At 39.9% G+C, this 25,095-nt stretch overlaps 1 protein-coding gene across 4 annotated transcripts in view; it reads left to right on the forward strand.

Moving 5' to 3' along the window:
* The window catches only part of NFKB1 (nuclear factor kappa B subunit 1), a 120,668-nt gene that overhangs the window by 75,221 nt on the left and 20,352 nt on the right, over nt 1-25,095 (forward strand). For all 4 annotated transcript variants that reach the window (XM_059376633.1, XM_059376611.1, XM_059376617.1 and 1 more), the window contains 8 exons: nt 4,538-4,701; nt 6,528-6,686; nt 8,276-8,380; nt 10,738-10,829; nt 12,888-13,026; nt 20,868-21,011; nt 22,402-22,491; nt 24,429-24,614. In XM_059376633.1, the coding sequence (XP_059232616.1) occupies nt 4,538-4,701; nt 6,528-6,686; nt 8,276-8,380; nt 10,738-10,829; nt 12,888-13,026; nt 20,868-21,011; nt 22,402-22,491; nt 24,429-24,614 (1,079 nt within the window). The remainder of the gene's footprint in view (nt 1-4,537; nt 4,702-6,527; nt 6,687-8,275; nt 8,381-10,737; nt 10,830-12,887; nt 13,027-20,867; nt 21,012-22,401; nt 22,492-24,428; nt 24,615-25,095) is intronic.

Raw genomic sequence — 25,095 nt, forward strand, 5'->3', positions numbered from 1 at the left:
CTTCATTTTGTCTCTGTTTTAGAAAGATATTTTTGAAGAGTATAGAATTCCAGGTTGACAATGTTCTTTCACATTCTTAAAATATGCTGCCCTCAGGGCCTTTTGGCTTGCCTTGTTTCCAGCAAGAGGTCTGCCCTCATTCTGATATTTTGTTCCTCTTCATGTAGTGTGTCATTTTTTTCTCTATCAATAGCTTTTCAGATTTTCTCTTCATTAATTTTCATTTCTCTTCACTAGTTTGAAGCAATTTTATTATGGGCTTAGCATAGTTTTCTTCATTTTTTTGTGCTTCAGAGTTGATTAAGATTTTTAGATTTCTGGGGTTAGATGTTTTTATTTTTTAAAGATTTTATTTATTTATTTGACAGAGAGAGATCACAAGTAGGCAGAGAAGAGGCGGGGGGACGGGGAAGCAGGCTTCCTGCTGAGCAGAGAGCCCGATGCGGAAGGCAGAGGCTTAACCCACTGAGCTACCCAGGCACCTCTGGGTTTAGAGTTTTATAATTGAATTTTTAAATGTGTCAGCCATTATTTTTTCAAAATATTTTGTCCATCCACTTATCTTTTCCCTCTTCTTCTTCTTTTTTTTTTTTTTTTTAAGATTTTATTTGTTTATTTGACAGACAAAGATCACAAATAGGCAGAGAGGCAGGCAGAGAGAGAGGAGGAAGCAGGCCTCCAGCTGAGAGAGAGCCCGATGCAGGGCTCGATCCCAGGACCTGGGATCATGACCCGAGCCGAAGGCAGAGGCTTTAACCCACTGAGCCACTCAGGCGCCCCTTCCCTCTTCTTCTGAAATACCAATTACCTGTGTGTTTTGCTGTTCAAAATTGTCCAGAGCTCACTGGTGATCTGTTATTTTTATTTGTTCTTCTTCCTGTGTTTCATTTTGAATTGTTCTATTACTATGTCCTCAAGTTCACTAATCCTTTTATTCTATAGTGTCTAACATATTCTTAATTCCATCTAGTGTATTTTTCTTTTCAGCCATTGCAGCTTTCATCTCTGTAGGTTTGTTTGACATCTCTTTAATATCTTGCAAATGTTCCTTAACATATTAAAGCTTTTTATCTTCTTAACCATATGGAATATATCTATAATAGCTATTTCAGTGTAGAGGTCTACAAATTTTTTGTTCTGTCTCATTTCTGGATATGTTTCTATGATCGATTGTTATCCTCATTATAAGCAGTATTTTCCTGTGTCTTTATTTCTTTTTCTTTTTCTTTTTTTTTTTTCTCTGTCTTTGCATGCCTGATAATTTGTGATTGAATGGCAGGCATTTTGAATTTTAGATTGCTGCATGCTGGCTTTTTTTTTTTTTTTTTTTTTTTGTATGCCTTTAAATACTTTTGAACATTGGGATGAAATTAAATTTGGGAACAGTTTGATCCTTTCTAGACTTATTTCTAAGATTTGTTAGGGAAGCCAGATCAACCTTCCATCTGGGGTTAATTTGACACCATTACTAAGCCAATACCTTTCTGAATATTCATCCTGATGATTCATGTATTACAAGATTTCCTGAACTAGTCCAGCCCCACTGTGCTCCAAGAAACATTTTGCCTGCTCCTTTCTGGTGTTTTGTACCCCGCCACCCCGGCCCTACCCCAAGTCTCAGTTGTTTCCTCACACCCATGCTCTGATCATTACTTTGCTGAAGACTCAAGGCGGGGTCACATTGTACATCCCTGAGTATCACTCTGTATGTGGTTCTTTCTTCTCTGGTTCTCTGCCTGTGACTTGCAGCCTCTTTAGCCTCCTCAGATTTTTAACTCTGTCTCCAAAACTCAGGGAGATTACCGGGTCCTGTTTAGGTCTCCCTTCCTAGACTTCAGCCCGGAAACTTCAGGCATTAACCCAGCATTATTGTAGGAATCAGCTTAGTTGTTTTTCTTAAGGATCCCTATCCTGTGCTGCCTGTTATCCCGTGTTAGAAAACCATTTTCCATGTGTTTTATGTTACTTAAGGTGAAAGGTTCAATATTGTCCCTGTTACTTCCATCATTATCTGAAACAGAAGATTAGCTTCTGTATTATTCCATTTATTACCAGAGTAAATAAATTATTCACATAAGGATGATGCCCTTTTCATAGGGATTAGGTAAATAATATACATGAAAATCACTTTCTGTATGGTAAAGGGTAAAGAGTTACATAGGTGTTTGTCACTGTCACTACCTATACATAGGTAGTTGTGGATGATCTACATCAGAGTACAGCCTGAAAGGCCAAAAGATGGTGTTGTTTCTAATAAACTGTCTATGCTTCCATACATATCGATACGTCATGTTTCATATTTTTCTGTGCTGTGTGAATTCATGCATTCGTGTATTCAAGATTTATTAGACACCCATATGTCAAGCAGTGTTCTTTTTTAAAAGATTTTATTTATTTACTTGACAGAGAGAGACACGGCGAGAGAGGGAACATGAGCATGGGGAGTAAGGGAGGGAGAAGCAGGCTTCTGGTGGAGCAGGGAGCCTTATGTGGGGCTCGATCCCAGGACCCTGTGTTCATGACTTGAGCCGAGGGCAGATGCTTAATGACTGAGCCACCCAGGTGCCCCAATCAAGCACTGTTCTAAGCACTGGACTTCTTTGCCATCAGGAGCTTATATTCTGAGTTGGTCTGTTTTTTTCTCTGTGTGCCTCAGCTATTCTATTTTTTTTTCTTTTAGTATAGTTGACACACAATGTTACATTAGTTTCAGGTGCACAACATAGTGATTTGCCAGATTTATACATCGTGCTAGTTCATGTCCTTTTTCTGTCACTCTCTGGACATGTTTCTCGTTGCGCCTCTGGGCCTCTGTCCGAACGCTCATCTCATTCTGCCTTCACCGCCTATATTTTCTTCTTCTAGTTCATCTTGTCTTCTTCCCACACTATCTTAGACTTTGTTTCATCTAGTCCAGTTGTCATAATATTTGTCTTCTGTTACTAATCTTTCCTCCTGGGTAAAAGCCAGAACCAAATGAAAGTCTTTGCAAAAGCATACAAGGCTTTAAAAGATCTGTGTGCCCACTTATCTCTTTGACCTTTTCACTTACCACTCATGTCTTGTGGATTTTCCTCCAGTAACTTTGGCCTCCTTGCCATTGTTGCCTTTTGAAAACATCAGGTCCGGTCCTATCTCAGGGACTCGGCTTCTCCCTTTTCAAATACTGTTATTTCAAATACTTGGTATTCCTTTTCAAACACTGTTCTTCCATTTAGCCACGTCTTTTCCCTCACATTCTTCGAGTCTTTGCTCATTGTCATCTTTTCAGTGAGGCTTTTTCTGGCTCCTCCCTATTTTAAAACATCGTGTCTTCTACTATTACCTTTCCTTTTCTCCATTCCTACCTTATTTTTCTTGGTAACACTAATTACCCTCTTAATTATACTGTAAAATCTCTTGTTTCTTCTCTTTGGTTACACTAACATATAAATTCTACAAAGGAAGGGATTCCCGGGTGCTGACAGGACACCTGGACACTGCCTGGCACTAATAAGTAGCTGAGGGGTGCCTGCTGGTTCAGTGGGTTAAACCTCTGCTTTCAAGCTCAGTTCATGATCCCAGGGTCCTGGGATCGAGCCCCGCATCAGGCTCTCTGCTCAGCAGGGAGCCTGCTTCCTCCCCTCTCTCTGCCTGCCTCTCTGCCTACTTGTGATCTGTCTCTCTGTCAAATAAGTAAATAAATAAGATCTTTTTTAAAAAATAAGGAGCTGAATAAGTATTTGTTGAACAAATGGGTCTCCTCCTTGGTAAAGTACTTTTTTGTTTGTTGTACTATGTTTCTTGAATATACTTTTTTGTTTCATGTACTTTAAAAAATGAAGAGCTGAAGTAATTTATGCTTTTTCTTTAAAATCCCTTAACTTGTTTTATTTAGCTTATTAACATATTTTGCCCAAGAGGTATGTAGGCTTCACGAAATAAAAGGTTCTCTATCCTGAATACATGTAGCATTAGATGGCATTCTAGTGGTAATAAATAATTCCAGCCTTAGAGATAACCCAAGAGGAGATGAGACTCCATTATAGACTTTAAAGCCCAACCAGAAACCCAGGGATGATCCAAAAGAAAAAAAAAAAATCCTTCCAAATATAGGATTCCTCTATTCTTCAAAAAAATGAGATAAGTTAGTACTATATTCAGAATTTTTTTTTTAATTTAAAGAGTTCTCCTAGAAAATACTTCAGAGTGAATCTAGGTGAAGCTTTCTTAATAAGACATACATATTTGTGTATTCACTCCCTGGAGTGTTATTTGAAAGCCTAATAAACCCTGAAAACCAACAAATTTTATAAAGTTTGCCACAGGCCCATTTGGCAGCAAGACCCACTCTGACCTGATGTGTAGTCTTTATGATCCCATTTGGTGAGTCTACTTCATACGTCTCACCATGGACATAGTAACATGTTTGATTATAGTGTGGGCTCCAGCGACTGAGGGCCCGTGTATTTTTTTTAAAAGCCGCTTTGCTAGAGTAAAACTAGACTCTTGTCATTGACAGCCTAACTTTTGGTGGTGGATGTTGCTTTTTCACCAGCTTTGCGAACCTGGGTATACTTCATGTGACAAAGAAGAAAGTATTTGAAACACTGGAAGCACGAATGACAGAGGCATGTACAAAGGGCTACAACCCTGGACTTTTGGTGCATCCTGATCTTGCCTATTTGCAAGCGGAAGGCGGAGGAGACCGGCAGCTCACAGGTGAGTGTTGCTCTGCCAGCCTGTGCTTTGAGATCAGGCTCTCCATTGCTTGTGTGTAAACTGGGTGCTCCTCGGTCTACCCCAAGTTTCTCCTTCTCCCAAACTGTCCCTTGAGCTACTACCACACTTTCTCTGCTCAGAAACCTTTGATGGCATCCCACTCTTTCCTAGAATAAAGTCTATACCTCCACGGCCTGGTATAGAAAGCCCTCAGTCTGGCCCCAGTCACCTTTCCAGCTTTATCTCCAGTCCCTCCATGCACTCCTCTCTCCCCGTCACAGCTCCCTGAACACCTGATGCAGATTCATAGTTTTTTATGTGTTTTCCACGACTTAAAACACCACTCCCTGCCCTTTTCAGCCTGTCAAAACCAGTGTACAAGACAACACTCAGTTCCTTTGTTTTAGTTTTCTCTGTTTTACCTCCCCGGGCTCACCTTATTAGAAGGAATCTCTTCGGGCTCTTCAGGCACATCATAAACTATGCTCTTTCTTGTAAAAATGCTATGATTTTATGTTTCCTTATTTTTACTTACACTTTTTCTTTCCACCCCAATCCTGTCCTACCACATGTGCCGTTTCTGCTGTCACACGTTGTCCATTGTCTGGTCATCCTGTCATCCTCTGTTACTCAGGTGACCCAAAACCATCGCTGTTTTTCCACTCAACGCATTCCGATGTCCAGACTAGAAGCCTTCACGTCACCTTTGAATGAATCCTCCTTGTTGCCTGCACTGCGTCTCCAGCCTGTGGCCCTGCTCCCCTCTGCTCTTTCTAGCGCTCCGCTCCTCACTCCATTTTTCTTGCTTTGCTTCTCCCCATCCCCACCTCTGAACCAGTTTACACCTCGGGCAGATGGATCTTGCAAAAGCCTACGCCTCACCACTATTCAGTATCTCCCCGCTCGCTGTCTATAAGATCCAAATGCAGTAAGCTGGCCTTTTAGGCCTTTCAAGAGCTGGTCCCTGCTGAATTTCCAGTGTTCTTTCCCAGGACCGCCCCCCACCCTTTGTGTCAAACTGAATTATTCCATAGAAACACCATGATTCTCACTTCCTTGCCTCGGCACATTCTTTCTATTCTTGCTGCTCCCTCTTCCTGGAATGACTTTATTTACTCTCTGCATAAGTTCAAGTTGTACCATCCCTTCACGACTGAGAAAATATGTCTCTTCTGCTCCAGAGCCTCTGGATTCTCCCCGCCTTTGAAATTCCCTATCTCTTTAACTGTAGCACTTTCACAGTATTCTCCACTTGAATTATCACCTTTTATGATACTATAACTTAAATGCAAGCAGGCAAGGAAGGAGTCAAATGCAGTTGAGTCATTCAGTTTCTCCAGAAGCATTTTTGGGGTACCTCCCATGTGCCAGGCTCTGTGCTAGGCACTGTGGAATGAACATAGTCCCTGTGCTCAGGGAGCTTTCAGAAGACTTAATTTTCACATTTCACAGTACAACTCACGCATAATAAGTTTATTGCATTCTATGGCTTCACACCTTTTGTGCCTTTAACTGTCACTGTAGGGAGAAAAAGGAGAAATCAGGGGAAGATAAGAAAGGAGAGAGGCAGTTGAGTTCACGGAGGACAGTTTTCACTATCATCCAGAGAAAACGCAGGTCTTCTTTTGATGCCTTTAATTTGGATGACATAAATGAGACAAATTTTTTGAAAATTGTATTAGCAATACAAACAATTTCAAAAGAAAAAAATAGATTTTTGTTTTCAATTCATGGTCTTTATTTGAGCTTTATAAAAACATCTTATCTAAAGTGTTCTGGCTTTACTCTTTCCCTGGGCATGAATGCGCTGTGCTGTGTGGTCCTAGATCGGGAAAAGGAGATCATCCGCCAGGCAGCCCTTCAGCAGACGAAGGAGATGGACCTCAGCGTGGTGCGGCTCATGTTTACAGCTTTTCTTCCAGATAGCACCGGCAGCTTCACGAGGCGCCTGGAACCCGTGGTGTCAGACGCCATCTATGACAGCAGTGAGTCCTTGACTTCTGCCGGGAGGCAGCTTGGTGTAGTGTCAAGTGCAGACTTTTAACCCAGGCCTGGCAGTTACTGACTAGCTCAGAATCCCAGGGCAAGTAACTTAATCACTTGGAGCCTCACATTTATCATCTACAAAATTGGAATACTAAAATCTAGCTTGAAACGTTGATGTCTAGATTCAAAGTGAATGCTACAAGGTGAGCAATAAATATGGTTCTCCTTCCTCCAATGTGCATGCTAGACTTTTATATGCCATTTGAGGATGGCAGATCTCTTATTATTTATGAATTCCTTGCCATGAGGATATATTGTTGATGCTCCTAAAAATAACCCTCAATATTTTCTGTTGAGGCTCTAAAGAGGTGTTAATTAAAACAATCCTTGCTCTTATCCGTCTACATTCTTGCATGTTCTAGCTTTTATCAAGAAAAGAACTTCAAGTTAACTGAATGAGTAGTCTAGACAGTATGTGACTTCAAAATTCTATTTCAGTCTGTAGTTCCTAGAACTTTTTAAAAGAGTTTTACAATGGTCTTCAGCCTTTACCCTGCAGATTTCTTATTTGGTATGCATGGGATTTATTAAACAAATTGTAGAAGGCTGCAAGTGTGGTACCTAGGCTCACTGAAAGTTTATCGAGTTTGGTCTAAGTAGAAAACTCCATGCCCCAAGTACGACAACTGACCGATTTCTCTAATTTAAACAAGTTTGAAAGGAAGTGAAAGAGTTATAAAATGATGTAGACTTATATACTAAAGATCACCTTAAAATGCAGCTGTGGGAAGGGGAAAAAAAAAAAAAGGAAGCTTTATACTATTACCACAAGCAACTTTTGCCCCTAACCACACAGAATTCTAATTTAGTCTGGGGAAAAGAATTTTAACCTCTCCATTTTTCTCTTCTGTAAAATAAGAATTTATAAGCAGTTTAAGAAAACTGTGCTTTTTTCTAGATTTTTAAGACTTTTGTAAAAGTATATCAGTATTATGGAAATAATTGAAGGTCTTGACTTATACAAAATTCCACAAATCCGTTGGCTCAGTACTTCCCTGAAACATCAGAAAAGATCTTTCTCTTTCTGTATGAATCTTTCTTAATGTGTTTGGGAGAAGCAAATATTGTTCCTTTCTGCTTCGTGTGTTTGGGTAGTAATGAATGATCCATGCTCAAGAGGTGAGGACTTCCAAGGACTTCCAAAAGCTTTTGTATTTGTGTCCTTGTTGAAACAATATAAATGAAAGCATCTATTTTTTTTTCTTTTTTTATAAACATATAATATATTTTTATCCCCAGGGGTACAGGTCTGTGAATCGCCAGGTTTACACACTTCACAGCACTCACCATAGCACATACCTCTATTTTTTTTTAAATGAAAGTATAATTAACATACAGTATTATATTGCTTTCACACATACAACATATTGATTTGACAGTTTTATACATGACTTAATGCTGACCACTCCTGATAAATTATTTTAACTTTCTTTGGTTAATGTGTGCTAAAGGCAGGGTTCCCTCTAAGAGACTGGCTTCTAAAGCTGAGGATAAAGCATGATGTTTGTTGTTTCTCTCCTGTGGACAGAGGCCCCCAATGCGTCCAACTTGAAAATTGTAAGAATGGACAGGACAGCTGGTTGTGTAACTGGAGGAGAAGAAATTTATCTTCTCTGTGACAAGGTTCAGAAAGGTAAATATAAGCTCTGATTTCAAAATGTGAAATGTAATTCTGGGTGTGTCTGTGAGTCACCTTTTAGCAGCAAATCCAGTATATGCCTCTTCTGCCATGGAACTCCTTCAGAAAATGTACACATTTTGCCTCTTCCAAATTTGTTTTTCTTTTTAAAAAAATTTTATTTATTTATTTGACAGAAGGATAGAGAGAGAGCTCAAGTAGGCAGAATGGCAGGCAGAGGGAGAAGGAGAAGCAGGCTCCCCACTGAGCAGAGAGCCTGACTCGGGGCTTGATCCCAGAACCCTGAGATCATGACCTGAGCCAAAGACAGAGACTTAACCCACTGAGCCACCCAGGTGCCCCTATAGTGTAAAATCATTAATTTAGTTTCTTTTGTAAGACTTCATTGCTGAGAGAGCTTCTCCAAAACGTTCATGTGACACTGATGTCAATTGTGAAAAAGAGAATAAGGACTATAGGGAAATTCTCAAAGCATATTTCTCATAATTTCCACTTTCAGGAAAGGTTCTTGGCATTGACCTTTCATTAGTCATGGTACAAGATTTATAAAGGAGCAAAAGCTGAAGGAGATTGTGTTATTTTCTCCAACAACTCATTTTTAAAATACAGTGATAGAGAGTATGGTATGATAACGATCTACTCGCTACAAATTGACGAGCAATTTCCAAGTGAGGAGTGCATACCTAAAAATACAGCTCTTAAACAGAAGAATGATGGCTTTGAAGACCTGAGATTTAAAGGTCAGAAAAAAATACAATCTAATTTTAAGGTAAACATATATGTATCTTTATTCAAAAAACAACTTGTACTTCCTCTGCATATCCTGGTGTCCACCTCTTTTTAACCCATTCAATCCGGGTGATATGTACACATTCAATGAGTAAACACAATCTGAGTTCCTTTATTTATAAATGCAATTCTTAATCATTATCATCACATTGGAATGACTTATTAAGAGAAGTCTTGTAGGGGCACCTGGGTGGCTTAGTGGGTTGAGCCGCTGCCTTCAGCTCAGGTCATGATCTCGAGTTCCCGGGATCGAGTCCCGCATCAGGCTCTCTGCTCAGCAGGGAGCCTGCTTCCTCATCTCTCTCTCTGCCTGCCTCTCTGCCTACTTGTGATCTCTCTCTGTCAAAAAAAATAAATAAAATCTTAAAAAAAAAAAAAAAAGAGAGAAGTCTTGCACCTGGCTTAAAGAGTCTGAATAACTAGGTCCTGTTTTAGTCCTACCTGAAGGCAAAGGAATTGACCAGGAGATAATGAGCTGTTTTATCCAACCCTAATATTTCTAAAATTCTATTTAAATAGAAATATGAACTTAGTTTTCATAAATCAGTAGTGCAGTTCTTTCTATAAAATGGGAAGTAAAGCCAAGGAGATGCCAGTCTGAGTTATATTGTCATATTTCTGCAGAAGTAGAACCAATGACACAAGTGTGAAATTTAGGCATTCCTATTTCATCCAAAGGTACTTGACCAATATGATTTTTTTTAAGATTTTTTTTTTAATTTGAGAGAGAGAGAGCATGAGAGGGGAGAAGGTCAGAGGGAGAAGCAGACTCCCTGTGGAGCTGGGAGCCCCATGCAGGACTCGATCCCGGGACTCTGGGATCATGACCTGAGCAGAAGACAGTCGCTTAACCAACTGAGCTACCCAGGTGCCCCCAATATGATATTTTTAACAACTTCTCCATATGGACTGACAAAGTATCACAAGGAAGCAGCGGAGCAGAATGTTTATGAGCCTGGAGGCTGTGTTCAAATTCTGCTTCTCCACTTACTAGCTATTCAATCTTGGATAAGTCACTTAATCTCTCTGAACTCCAATTTCTCTTCCACAAAATGGGATTTTAATAGTCCACTTGCATCACAGAGTTGTTGTGAGGATGAAATCAGTTCATGTATACACATAAATCCCTTAAAATAGTGTTACCATATAGTATAATTTATAGAAGTTAAATATTATTTATAGATCTGTACGGAGTTTGAACCACCCTTTGGGATTCTGATATTCTTTGATATCCTTTGTGTTTCTCAGAAATGAATTGGGTTAGTGATGGAGAAGTGGGAAAGTCAAAGACTGGTTAAGAGTAAAGTCAGATCGAATAGGTAAATCTAGTGTTCTCTCATTATAAATGAAACTCAGCGTCCATTACTGTGGTAACTAATAAAAAAAATGCATTGATTTGTGAAAATTTTGAATGATTCAAAAGTCTTTCATATTAATTACTTTTTTAAAAGTTTAAACACATAATAGGTAGAATATTGAACCAGCTGCATTTTCCAGCATGCTTACAAATATTACTACTCTATGTGAAATTATACTTCTGTGTAATATGTGACTGTTTGCAGATGACATCCAGATTCGATTTTATGAAGAGGAGGAAAATGGTGGGATCTGGGAAGGATTTGGAGATTTTTCCCCCACAGATGTTCATAGACAAGTAAGTGGATGATGATGATGGTCATGACCATTTTACATTTTCTGTCTTGTTGAAATTCAGTACTTAATTTCCATGTATGAAATAAGAAAAATCGTAAATACTTATTTAACTTTCATAAAAGAATACTATTTTTAACACTCTTGCACATCTTCCAGAAAAGTTATCTACCATAGAATTATGAGCAAGGCCTTAGACTACTGGCTCTGAGACCTTGTCATGACATTTCATTTGGGTGTCTGGTCACCTACCCATTAAGGCAATGGCCCTCGGGTCCTTTAGGGGAAATATTTTAAGTAATCGTATTAATCTGTTCAGACTGACATAACAAAGTACCATCGACTGGGTGTATTAAGCAACAGAAATTTATTTCATCATGGTTCTGAAGGCTAGAAGTCCCAGATCAAGGCCTAACAGGGATGGTTCCTGGTGAGAGCTCTCTCCTCCTGGCCTGCAGACAGCCACCTTCTGGCTATGTCCTCTCATGGAAGAGAGAAGAGAAGTAGCTCTCTGGTGTCTCTTCCTATAAGAACCCTAATCCTATCCTGTCACAGTTCTACCCTCATGACCTCATTTAACTTTATTTACTTCCATAAAAGCCCTTTCTCCAAATATAGCCACACTAGGCGTTAGGGCTTCAACATGGAATTTTGAAGGGACAGTCATCTGCTATAGTATTCCACCTGAGTAATTATGGCGAGACCTGTTAAAGAGATATTGTAATGGAAAGTGTCGAAAGGAAGAGTCTTCTACTTAAGGCTGATATCATCATGATAAGTCAGGAGTTCCCAGTGACAAGTGAGTATATAACTAAGAGAAATGCTGTTTCGTATCTTAATCACTCTCAGTGATTGAGAAATACTGTTTTCACCCCCCAAAACTGGAAACAATCTAAAATATCCATCAAGAAGTGGCCAGTTAAAGGAATTATGGTGGATCTGTATGAGGGAATATTATGCAGTTATTAAAGAGAATGAATAGTTGATGAACTAATATGGAAAAATCTCGAAAGTACAACATTAAAAAATATTTTAAGATACAGGACAAAGTGCATATAAAAAAGATTCAGTCATGATCTCGGGGTCCTGAGATCAAGCCCCATATCAGGCTCTCTGCTCAGCAGGGAGCCTGCTTCCCCTCTCTCTGCCTGCCTCTCTGCCTACTAGTGATCTCTCTCTCTCTGACAAATAAATATTAAAAATTTTTTTAAAAAGGATTACCTGTTTCAAAATGCTTTAAAAAAAATAGATCGTTCATGTTTGCATAAGCATAAGGAAATTCTGGAAGCGTACCCAAGGAATGAATAACATCACCGTGGTTCCCTCTGGGGGCAGGCTCACAGTAGGAATTGCTTAGATTGGAGCTCCAGAGGCGTATGCAGGTGTGTTCAGACATGGGGTATGCCCCTCTGTACCTCTCCATATTTTACAAAGACTCGATCCCTATGAATACATTACATAGTCAAAAAAAAAAAAAAATCAAACAAGAAACTGTAAAAATGCCAAACTATTGTGGCACTAGCAGAAATTAGTGAGGAGGCTAGCTGAGAGGTGTCACAGAATGCCCTCAAAGCCTAGCGCATTGGCCATCCTCACTTGGAAATACATGTCTCTCTTGCAGAATTTAGCTTCCTCTCCTCATTGGCCAACCTACAGGCTGATTGTAGTACCCCGTTCTTCACTCTCTCTTTCCACATCCAGTGTTTCTGATATTGCTGTAAATAATTTTGGAGCATGTTAAGGCTGACTTAGAAGAGAAGGAGGAGTATATGATGTATTTTACTCACACGATTATTTAACTACTGGAAGACATTTGAAATGTTAAACAAATGAAAAGAAAGGTTGGCAAAACATTAGCATAATCTTGTATTTCAGTTTTACTGTGTCAATTTAATGATAATGTATGGGCATAGAATTCTGAGTTTGTAACTTTCTCTAGAATGCCTTCTTTTTTAGTATACTGTGTCTAGACATTGGGCATAAAGAATATGTTTAATGAGTAGCATTTCCAGGAAAAAAAAATACAGGCCTCCCCCAACATTTGGATCTTTGTATCCTACAGTTTGCCATCGTCTTCAAAACCCCAAAGTATAAAGATGTCAACATCACAAAACCAGCTTCCGTGTTTGTCCAACTTCGGAGGAAATCTGATTTGGAAACTAGCGAACCCAAACCTTTTCTCTACTACCCTGAAATCAAAGGTAACTCGGTTGCTTACACTCTTGTGCTGTTTCCCATAAAAGGACAAAGCTGATCAGAAAAGACCAGTTGGCTGCTTCCTTTGAATGGCTTCGAGGAGTTGGCCCCCAGACCAATGGTATTGATTTTTAGAGGAGGGAAGTAATATCCTATTTTGGGGATCATGGAATTAAGTCCAGCCTTTCAAAACAGTGTTACTTTTACCAAGCTTATGTGAGATTTAGACATTTGAGAATTAGCCCTTGAATCTGAGAATCTGCCATTTATTTGAGACTCTTTGGGTTTGGACGGTTAAGGCGGCTGTTCAGGAGAATCAAACGCTGTATCAACTGGCCTCAGACGGTAGAACGGGAGACTCAGCCACCATGCAGTGCAGATCCATAAAAATGAATAAAGCACCCTTCTTGTCCTCACAAAAGACACCCCAAGAAGGGGAGAGAATAATCTTACATAGTTACAATGAGAATTATGATTTTGATAAGCTCCCACAGGGAGGCATCCAAAAACACTTTGAGGATTCTGAGGACCCTTGTTTCGAAAGAAGCCACCAAGAAGTAGGCTTCTTGGGGTGCTTGGGTGGCTCAGTGGGTTAAAGCCTTTGCCTTCGGCTCAGGTCATGATCTCAGGATCCTGGGATCGGGCCCCGTATTGGGCTCTCTGCTCAGCGGGGAGCCTGCTTCCTCCTGTCTCTCTACCTGCTTCTCTGTGATCTCCATCTGTCAAATAAATAAATAAAATCTTAAAAAAAAAAAATTAAAAAAAAGAAGAAGAAGTAGGCTTCTTCAAGGTTTTTTCACTTGGGGTGTATTTCAGTAATTGGGTGAGAAACAGGGAACGTAAGGGTTTCCTAGGCTTAAGAAACTTGAGGAGCTGAACAATTAGTGTTTGTTCAGAAAGAAGTGAGAGCCTTGTGAGCACCAAGATGAACCACTGAAGACCAAGGCAGGTAAGGAAGTCCAGAGCCAAGCACAGAAGTGCTCTGATGGGTAGCTGAAGAATTCTGATTGATTCTGGAGAGGGGAATGATGAGGCCTACTGAGATTTGGATTGATGACTCTGACTTCCTTATGTGGACACTGAGGAGACTATGTGAGCAGCAGACAAGGAGCCTGAAGAGTAATGCAAGAGTCCAGGTGAGAAAAGGTGAGGTTCATGAAGGTCATAGCGCAAAGATTGAAAGAAGGTAGTGTCAAGAAGACCCAGATGCTGGTTGGGCTAGGAGGTGAAGGAAAAATTCAGGAGTCCTAGATGGTTCTAGGAATCCCAGCCATGTTACGTGGTTGAGCTGATGAAAGAATCAAGAGAGCAAAAGTAGGTTTGAGTGGGCAAAGAGGGAGCTCAGTTTCAAACATGTCACATTGGTTTCTCTGGCAAATCCCTAATAAGCCGTCAAAAGGCAAGACTGGAACTCCAGAAGGCAGGGTGGGAAATTTAGCATTGAGAATCTTCTCAGAATGAGTGTGACAAGCCCCTCAGTGTAATAATTGCTCAAAGATCCTTCTTAACCTAGAGTCCACTGATCCCCAAAGGGTCCAAAAATAGAAATGGACTTTAGTTAATTAGCTTTTTTATATAATCCTATTTTGTATTTTACATATTAATAATTAAGATTCTAAGAAGAGATCCGTGGGCTTCACAAGACTGTAAAAAGGGGTCATGGCACAAAGAAAGTCAGAAACCCCTGGGTTAGAGGGAAGTGAGACCATAGGGGGAGGTCAATGAAATGATCATCACAGGGCATGTCTTGACTGACGTCAGAAGCCACAAAGGTGCCATATTGTTGACACACAGGGATGTTGGATCCTGTGACAGCCATATGTGATGTGGGATCCTTGAAAAGGGCTTCTTTTCCTAGGATTCATGTTGTGGCAGGAGCATTTAGAAGATGATTCCATGGGTTCTCATTTCTTTTTCAGAAGTTGTGACCTGTCCACCACTGAGTCCAATTTTTAGTGCATTCCATTACTGTGGTGTGAAGGCATTGTCAGCAGAAGAGCTTTTTCCCCCCCTCCACGTATAATTTCATGCAAAATCCCAGTACATACAGGCTGAAAAATCCCAGTACTGACAGGCTCTGGTTAAAGTGGAAGTAGGGAGCCGACCCACTTGGCCTTCCTTAGAAGCCCACCTCCCCTTATTTCTTGACCCAGCAATAGCCTGAGGTCTCCCAAATGCTTTAGGCTGCATAAAGATGAAAATCACTGCTTCCAATTAAACACACTTATTTAATAGACACAGAAGAGAAATATGGCTAATCTGGAGGGACTTTCTGAGGGAAAAAAATAGATTTCTTCTCCTAAAATACATCTTCACATAATGTCTGTTCTTTCCGACACAGAGAATTACTTTAAAAAAAATACCCAGATTACCTACACATGTATGAGCCTAGAAACATTCAAAGCTAAGCTTGGTTTCTAGGCCACCTGTCTACCTTTTGCAGTGGTATCTGTTCATCAAAAGAGTAAGGGACAGCTGGGACATGTTCAGACATTCATTCATAATATCAGATGCTGGGGTTAGAGAATGGGGTCTTCTAAAAGTTCAAAATCCCCACCTATATGCTTCAAGCACTTCCAGACTGCCACTGACTAAAAGCTCCATGTAATACAAACAAATAAGAAGAACCATCTGGGGGTGTCTGGGTGGCTCAATGGGTTAAAGCCTCTGCCTTCAGCTCAGGTCATGATCCCAGGGTTCTGGGATCGAGCCCCACATCCGGCTCTCTGCTCTGTGGGGAGCCTGCTTCCTCCTCTCTCTCTCTCTGCCTGCCTCTCTGCCTACTTGTGATCTCTGTCTGTCAAATAAATAAATAAAATCTTGGAAAAAAAAAAAAAAACCATCTGGAAAAATAAGGGCAGTTGAGCTCCACAGAAAGAATGACCAAACATACTGTGATCAAGTCATGTGAGATTAGAACTATTTCATTGAAGGTAAAAAATTACCTTAGTCAATAAAGCCTTCTGGATTATAAAATTCCAAGGTGAAATAATTGCAGGGAGCAATCATCACACGACATATGACGTGGTCCGAAAAGTAGCAGGCCGTTTCATATAAGACTAAGTGTATGAAAGTGAATCCCAACTATACAACCCAGGAAAAGAATCACTGTATACATTTCTCAGAAGTCACTGAATACATCTTCCACTGCCCCAGCCCCTGCAGTCACTCCTTATGTCATTGCCTAATTTTGTATTTTTTGTTATCTTATCAATATGTAAAATTGTCTTATGTATTAATTTACATGTCTTATCTTCTTCCATCTTCAATAGGAAGACTATTCTTTAAGTCATAGATTTGATCTTTCATGTTTATTGCTACATTCCCAACATCTAGAACAGTATATGCCATGTATGTACTTTTTTAAGTAGGCTCTACACCCACATGGGGCTTGAATTCACTACCCCGAGATCAAAAAGTACATGTTCTACTGACTGAGCCAGCCGGTTACCTCTTAGTATATGTCATATAGTAGATGCTGAGATAAATCTGAAAGTGGACTTATTTTTTTCAAGTTTTTATTTTAATTCCACTTAGTTAACACACAGTGTTCTGTTAGTTTCAGCTGTAAGATATAGTGACTCAGCACTTCCATACATCACCCGGTGCTCATCACAAGTGCCCTCCTTAATCCCCACCACCTATTTCACCCGCCACCACCCACCTCCCCTCTGGTAACCAGCAGCTTGTTCTCTGTAATTAAAAGTCTGTTTCTTGATTTGTCTCTTTCTTCCTTTTTTTTCCTCTCTGCTTGTTTGTTTTGTTTCTTAAATTCCACATGACTATAATCACGTGATATCTTTCTCTGACTTATTTTGCTTAGTGCATAATACTGTCTAGCTCCATCCATGTTTTTGCAGATGGCAAGATTTTGTTCTTTTTTATGGCTGAATAATATTGTATATCATATATATTATGTATAAACACACACATGCATGTATTTTATATGTATAATATATATATCACACATACAAACACACACACTGTATCTTCTTTTTTTTTTTAAGATTTTATTTGCTTATTTGACAGAGATCCCAAGTAGGCAGAGAGGCAGGCAGAGAGAAAGGAAGGGAAGTAGGCTCCTTGCTGAGCAGAGAACCCAATGCGGGGCCCCATCCCAGGACCCTGGGATCATGACCTGAGCCGAAGGCAGAACCTTTAACCCACTGAGTCACCCAGGCGCCCCACACTGTATCTTCTTTATCCATTCATCAGTCGATAGATACTTGGGCTGCTTCCATATCCTGGCTCTTGTAAATATGAAAGCTGACTTATTGATTGACCAGTCCAAAAGGCTAGTAATTTGTTGGGTGCCATCAAGAAGGACATCAGACAAAAAAATATAACACATATTCCTTTCATTGTATTGAATCATCCAGACACCTCTATGGTTATTGACATTGTACCTCATCAAAACTTTATGGAGACGGTTGGGTTCAGGGAAGACAAAATAATAGAGAGGGATGATTGAAAAGAAAAGAAGATATTTGAGCAACTGCTGTATGAAAGCAAAAAAAGACCATGTGATTTTTAGTCTGAAAAGATAGAGATTCAGAAGAAACAGAATCATAATCTTTAAATTATGAAAGGAATGCAGATATCTTTACTAGAACACTAGAACCCGAAAAATCAGAATGAGTTACTTTTAAGGCATACACACAGCAAAAAAAGGGTGGAAACTAAAAGTTTATGTTTGTGAACTGAACTATTATCATAATCATCAATTATTAAAAGAAAGAGGGGGTGCCTTGGTGGCTCGGTGGGTTAAGTATGACTCTTCATTTCAGCTCAGATCTTGATTTTGAGGTCATGGGATTAAGCTCTGCATGGGGCACTGCGCTTAGCACGGAGGCAGCTTTGAATTCTCCTCCCTCTTCCTCCTGCTCACTTTCTCTGTGTCTCAAGTAAATAAATAAAATCTTTAAAAAAAAAAAAAAGGTATGGCAGGGGTGGGAAAGGAGAGATATTTTGGAGTGTTTCCCCAAAAATGTCTACTTGATATAATGGAAAGCTCACTAAACTTTGGATCTGATCCTCACTCTGTCCTGACCTCTGACAAGTCCCCTAATCTTCCTAGCTTCTATTTCCTCTTCCCCAAAGGAGAGCTTGTAGTAAGTGACCACTTAGATCCCTTCTGGAATAGGTTGATGTTTCATAGTACAACCCATGGTGCCACTGGCAAAGGCAGACCATGAAGATTAGTAAACGCAATGGGAAAATCTCCATGTTTATTTCTGGAAATTTAGACTGCAGGTTCTTTTCTTTAAAAGCCTGTCGTAATGAAATTTCCATTTCAGTTTCTTGTCATTGAAATCTTAATGGATATAGAATATTTAATATTTTTTAATTGACTCAAAAATTCTCATTTTACAGTGAAATATAACCATTGAACATCTGTTTTCTAAGTCAAAAGAAGTACATAGCAAATGCCAAATGATCTCTTTGCTAGAAAGCACGTCAATAGATAACATTATCCCTGAAGATGGATGAGTGAACTGTCCCTCCTGTGTTTCATATTTCTAATGAACTAATATTCTATGTGAGACCAACAGTATATAGATTGAGTAATAAATACGACTATTGGTTATAGTACAACTGATGGAAAAATTTTATAAATCTATCCAAAATCTTTGATAAGGACATTTGTAAAGTTTTTCCACTTTGAGGCCAACACTTTCTAGGGGAAGCACATTCTCTTCAAGTTGACCGACATTGGCTTTCTTCTTCCTAACAGGTGTGGACATGATAGGTTGTTGTTGTTGTTGTTTTAAGATTTTATTTATTTATTTGTCAGAGAGAGAGCACAAGCAGGGGAGCAGCTAGCAGAAATAGAGGAGGAAGCAGGCTCCCCACTGAGCAAGGAGCCTGGTGTGGGGCTCGGGACTTGATCCCAGGACCCTGGGATCATGACTTGAGCCAAAGGCAGCTGCTTAACTCATTGAGCGGCTCAGGCATCCCGACATGATCAGTTTTTGAAGGATTATTTGTAAGGGTACTTTGCTGTATCCTATTCCATGCTTTAGTTTTCCAGCTGCACTGCAGTGACTGTGAGGTAGTCAGTAAGAGCATCTTCTTGAGCCCTGAGGTGACTGAAACAACCACAGAATTAGAAATAAGTAGGGATCTTTCTGAACATAAAAACATTGACCAAAACTGACGTTGAAAAATCAGAAATAGGAGGCGCCTGGGTGGCTCAGTAGGTTAAGCCGCTGCCTTCGGCTCAGGTCATGATCTCAGGGTCCTGGGATCGAGCCCTGCATCGGGCTCTCTGCTCATCAGGGAGCCTGCTTCCCCCTCTCTCTTGCCTAACTCTCTGCCTACTTGTGATCTCTCTCTGTGACAAATAAATAAAACTCTTTTAAAAATAGAAAAATTTTTTAAAAATTAAAAAAAAGAAAAATCAGAAATAGGACAATTGTTAAGTATCAAGCTGCTCATTGAGAAAAAGAATACCACACTGGTTATGTACTTAAACAAAAACCTTCCATCCTTTTAGCCCAAAAGGGAGAGGGGAGAAAAAAGTATATGGTAGGAAGGCCAGAGAAGAGAAAGAAACGGAAACAGAAAGAAGAAACAAGAACACAGTAATGGACTGCAAAGGCATTGGGACTGGTGAGAACAACAGAGTGAAAAGCAAAAGAAAACAGCAACTACACAAGGAATGAGGGAAGATGGTTTAAGTAGTGTCTGGACCGGGACAGTCAACAGTCTCGGGGGCATCACTGTACTGCAGTCAAGCTGTGTTCTTAGACTTTCGGCCTCCCGTTTCTCATCAGTCACCACTGACTACCGATCCCTCTTTCCTTGTATTTCTGGGGTTCACCCCGCTTGTATTATCATGGTGCCCAGTAAGGAACAGCCCCCATCTCCTTATGTCTCCACTGTCTCTGCCTCTCACTTTGACTCTTCATTTTGTCCTATGCATCTGCAACAGGGGAAGCTTCCTAAAATACCACCCTATGTGCATCATCCCCGGTTCAGAAACACTCAGTGGCTCTCCTGCTGGTAAACCCCTTTGGTTCACCATCCAGAAGCTCTATAGGGCAGTCCCGAGTAGCCCCATTTCTCAAGAATATCTCATGCTCAACTTTCACTTCAGCTAAACGGAACCACTGCAGCTCTCAGAAGCACACAATGTACATTCCTTCCTTCATCACTTGCCCCTATATCCCATCTCCAGAACATCCTCCCAGTGCCCTCTCCTGACAGAAAGTTGATTCCTGCAAGACTTTCCTGAGTTTTCCACCCCACAGGGACTTCCTAGAAGTGCTTCCTTGATCTCCTGGAACACTGGTGTGCGCCCTAAATTTAACATATATAGCACTGGGATCCTCTCTGTCTCCAGGTCTCCCCCGCAACACCCCCTGCAACCTTAAAATTATATTTTAAGGGCTCTTGACAGCAAAGACATTATTCATATATTCTTTCTCCCTAGCACTTAGTTCATAGTAGAGTCATTATAAATGGTACTTGGCTAGGAATCCTTTGTGAAGGACCAAATGAGAATGCTCAGTATTGGTTTTCTTATTCTGTGTCTTCAGTATCCTAACGTTTGCTGGGAAATCTAGTCTTTCACTAATCTGAATGACACTGGGGACTTCAGAAACTGCTGCAGAGGGGATTTGGGTGTGTGCAGCTCTGTGGTCTCTCTGAGGCCAGTTCTCTGTATTCCGATCCATTGGAATAAATATACTGCTTCTTGAAATTTGGCATCTCTTCCTCCTTGGGTGATTTCTGTTTCCCTTTAAGGTGTTTAAAAATACCATCCGAATCAATACTCTTTCTGTGGCTAGTAGTGGAATTGAATCAGTCTTTTCTCCTCTGGTTTCTCTTCCTTTAAATACAGATAAAGAGGAAGTGCAGAGGAAACGGCAGAAGCTCATGCCTAATTTCTCAGATAGTTTCGGCGGCGGGAGTGGAGCCGGAGCTGGAGGCGGAGGCATGTTTGGCGGTGGCGGTGGCGGAGGGGGTGCTGGAAGTACGGGGCCAGGTACGAACTAAGTCTGCTCTTTCTAAAGCTTGTCATGGTCTAATTTTCCTTTCCTAGAATTCCCAGATTGTCTGTGGTCAAGCGGCCGGGACATTATTGAATGCAACAGATTAAATTAATTAAAATTTCCCAACATACAGAATTTTTCAAGGAAACACATGTTCCTATTGCAACATACTGTAGGTAACACCAAAAACAGTATGAAGAAAAAAAGTCACCCGAGGCCAGTTATCTGAAGAATGCATCTACTAACGTTTTGGTGTATTTCCCCTGCCCCCCTCCCCCCCCCCCCCCCTTCCTTCCTTCCTTCCTTCCCTTCAGTCCCTCCCTTCCATACTGTCTTGGTTTTCTTTGGAACCATTGAGAGGATTTCATATTATATGTACTACATTGTAGAAAATCTGAAGATACATAAAATCCTGCTTTTGAAGGTTAACTTCTGCAAATTGTTTTTTTCTGTGCAGACATTACACTATGGATTTATGCAGTGTCATGAGTACAGCTGCAGTCCTCATAATGTGTTGTATTTGATTTATTCACCTGTATGATTTATTATCAGCACATCACGATTGTGTATATAGAGTCAGAGATGCCGCTTCTCCCTAACAGATTAAGTAACATAGGCATTTCCCCCATGGCAGTATAAATTTTATGTAAGCGTAACATTTTAAGCATCAGTTAAATGACTCCTAGTATTTCATCAAGTGAACACACCATAGCATTACTTACTTGAATGTGTTTCCTGTTTTTTATTGTCTTTACTCAATGCCTTCGTCCACATTGCTTTTCTTTTATTCCAGATTATTTTCGTAAATTAGATTCTTTGAAGTAAAATTTTAGTGTCAGAGAGTATGACATCTAATACCAGCTGCTTCCCCCAAAGAGTTTTACGTGTGAGTTTATGCTTCCACCAAGTTTTGGAAAAACTTGCCACCAAGTGCCTGAAAATGAACAGTGTGGTCATTTCCTCTGAAGAGTCAGTATTTTTTCCGTATTTTGTTTGGTTCAGTTTTTCCCGCCAGAGGTTTGTTTCAGGGTCCTCTGTGTCAGCGTGTCGGAGTTTGGTTGGTGACCACTCACCACTGGCCTCTCCTCTCCACACAGGGGTGGGAGCCTTTTTCCAGCATGAACTCTTCCACACTGCCCCAGGCCTGGGCGTTGCCTGAGTTGCTAAATCTAAGCTTGATCAGAGTGGAATTCTGTTCATCTTGTCATCTCCCACAGTGTATCTTGCTAACTCTCCATGGAAGCAGCGTGTTGGGCACACTGGCCTCCCACACCAAAGCCCACACTCACCTTAAGGAAGGACACTGAACTTTGCTGAGTCTTTGTTTCTTTAAAAAAAAAAAAAAAAAGCATGAGGTTTCAATTGTTTTGCTTGCTTTTTCAGGGTATGGCTTCCCTCACTATGGATTTCCTACATATGGTGGAATTACCTTCCATCCCGGAACCACTAAATCTAATGCCGGGATGAAACATGGTAAGTAAGATAGTTTTTTTAATAGTGAGGAAAGAATAACAAAACTAATGCCAAGAAGGTTTTTTTTTTTTTATCATTACCTATCATGACATTATCATCTTGAAAAAAAACTGATAAAGGCAAATAAACTAAGAAGGTACTTTTCCATTTAAAAAAAAAAAAAAAAGTTATTCCCTGTGATGAATATAAATTCTAGTCCCAGAATGTGTTTATACACTGGGAATATAAATTCTATATTATATAATATATTATAGAATTATAGAATATAAATTCTATATTATATAATAATATATAATTATATATATATATATATATAAAATTCTATAAATTATAAATGAATATAAATTCTAGTCCCAGAATGTGTTTATACACTGGGTCGTGAGTTCAAGCCCCATGCTAGGCATGGAGCCCACTTTAAAAAATATATTGACTTTGTGAGTGGTATGACCAGGGGGAAGAAAACATTAAAAAGGGATCTAGAGAGACACTTGACTATTGAAGCATAAAAAAGTCACCAAATTTACCTATTCTTTCCCTTTTTTCCCCCTTAAATACTATACTTTTATAGACATTTTGAGTTTTATAGGGGTGACCTTTCCCATCAAATGCTTCCCCTAATTTGCAGTTGTCACACCATGGCCTCATGGTTTATATTACATGTCCATTCTAGTGGACCCATTGAAGAAATAATACAATGAAGCCTTCCCAAGTATGGAATGCATTTTTTGTCAGGTGCTGCTACACATCTTGACTGTAATCTTCATGATTGTTCTATAAGGAAAAGAGTAGTGTCTCCATTGTACAGACAGAGGACACCCAGATTCAGAAATGTTCATTCACTCACTGAAGGCACGTACCTGTTAATGGCAGAACTAGGATTTGAGCCAGTTCTGCTCATAAAACCTGTGTGTTCTCAGAGCACCTGTCAGATGGCATGGTTCGGCCTGAAAGAGCACAGAAATGGTGCCCCAAGTAGATCCCGCACTAGAGAACATGGCTTGATATCACATTCTAACAACTTGCTTGGTGAAATAACATTAGGGAAAGAATAATTCCTCTGTTTTTATTTAAACTTTAAAAATTTCACTTCCCTGGGGTGCCTGGGTGGCTCAGTCAGTTAAGCATCCGACTATCGATTTCAGCTCAGGTCTCAATCTCAGGGTGGTGAGTTCAAGCCCCATGCTGAGCATGGAGGCCACTTAAAAAAAAAGAAAAAAATCCACTTCCCTGCCGTTCACAGAAGGGCTATATTTCTTTTTTCTCCTTTATAAATAAACAATGAAATGTTAAGTTTTTAGAACTTTAAATAAAAACTTTTTAAGATCTTAAAAGTTCCTCATCAAAAGAAAAAAGATTTATATGTGCTAACTGATATTAATTATTGTGATGATCATTTGACAGTATATACAAATATTGAATCATTATACTGTACACCTGAAACTAATGTAATGTTATATGTCAGTAGTAAAAATGTGTCTTTTAGAATTGAATGTTTAAAATAGGGGTGCCTGGGTGGCTCAGTGGGTTATAAAGCCTCTGCCTTCAGCTCAGGTCAAGATCCCAGGGTCCTGGGATCAAGCCCCTGCTGAGCAGAGAGCCTGCTTCCTCCTCTCTCTGCCTGTCTCTCTGCCTACTTGTGATCTCCGTCGGTCAAATAAATAAATAAAATCTTTCCCCCAAAAAATCTACCTTTAAAAAAATTTTTTAAATAAAATAAAATAGCTCCAAAACACTGTGCCGAATAAATAAAATCTTTAAAATAGTTCCAAAACAAGTTACCTAATGATTTAACTATTTTAAAAGAAATTTTAAATTACTGTGTTTTCTTTTCCCTTTGCAGTAAACTTGCCTCCCATCTTTATCTGACAAATGAAACAGTAAATTATAACTTAATAGATTTTACTGAGAAAAAGCTGGAATTTTTGTTTCTGTCTTAGGAACCACAGACACCCCATCTAAAAAGGATTCTGAAGCTGGTGGCAAGAGTGTGGACGGAAGGGCAGTCAGCCCCTCTGGGAAAGTAACGGAACCCATAGAACAGGACAAGAAGTCCAGCACTGGAGATGATGCGGTTACATTGACGTATACAGTGGGAGTGAAGGAAGAGAATTCTAGGTTTCAGGGTAAGTGAACACACACATGGTTACGTGGTATTGACTGGTGAGGAGATGGGTTGGTTCGAGGTGTGGAGACCATTGCCAGAAGACAGGTTTATTTTCTGTTCATCTAAGAATGATGCATCAATATGTAGTTCAGTGTGCTCTTCAGAGTCGTGTGTCCTTTTCGAAAAGCATGTGTCTGATCATCTTACTCACACTGAGATTTCCATGCTCCCCATGTTGTCTCTGAATAGAAAGACTAAGGTTTACATATGCATTCTCCAATCATAATTATGTAGTTTTAGGTATCGTGGGAGATCATCTCATTCATTTCTATCACAGATAATAGAGAAAAGTGTCCATCACTTTAATAGTTTCCTCTCTCGACTGGAGCTTGACTGTCATATTGAAGTAGAACTTTGCCATTTCCTTTTACCCTGATGCCCTCTTTGAACAATTAGGATAAAGAGGGACGTGCACTTCTGCGCATATTTCGGACCAGTAC

This window comes from Mustela nigripes, chromosome 1, assembly GCF_022355385.1.
Source record: "Mustela nigripes isolate SB6536 chromosome 1, MUSNIG.SB6536, whole genome shotgun sequence".
Classification (NCBI taxonomy): Eukaryota; Metazoa; Chordata; class Mammalia; order Carnivora; family Mustelidae; genus Mustela; species Mustela nigripes.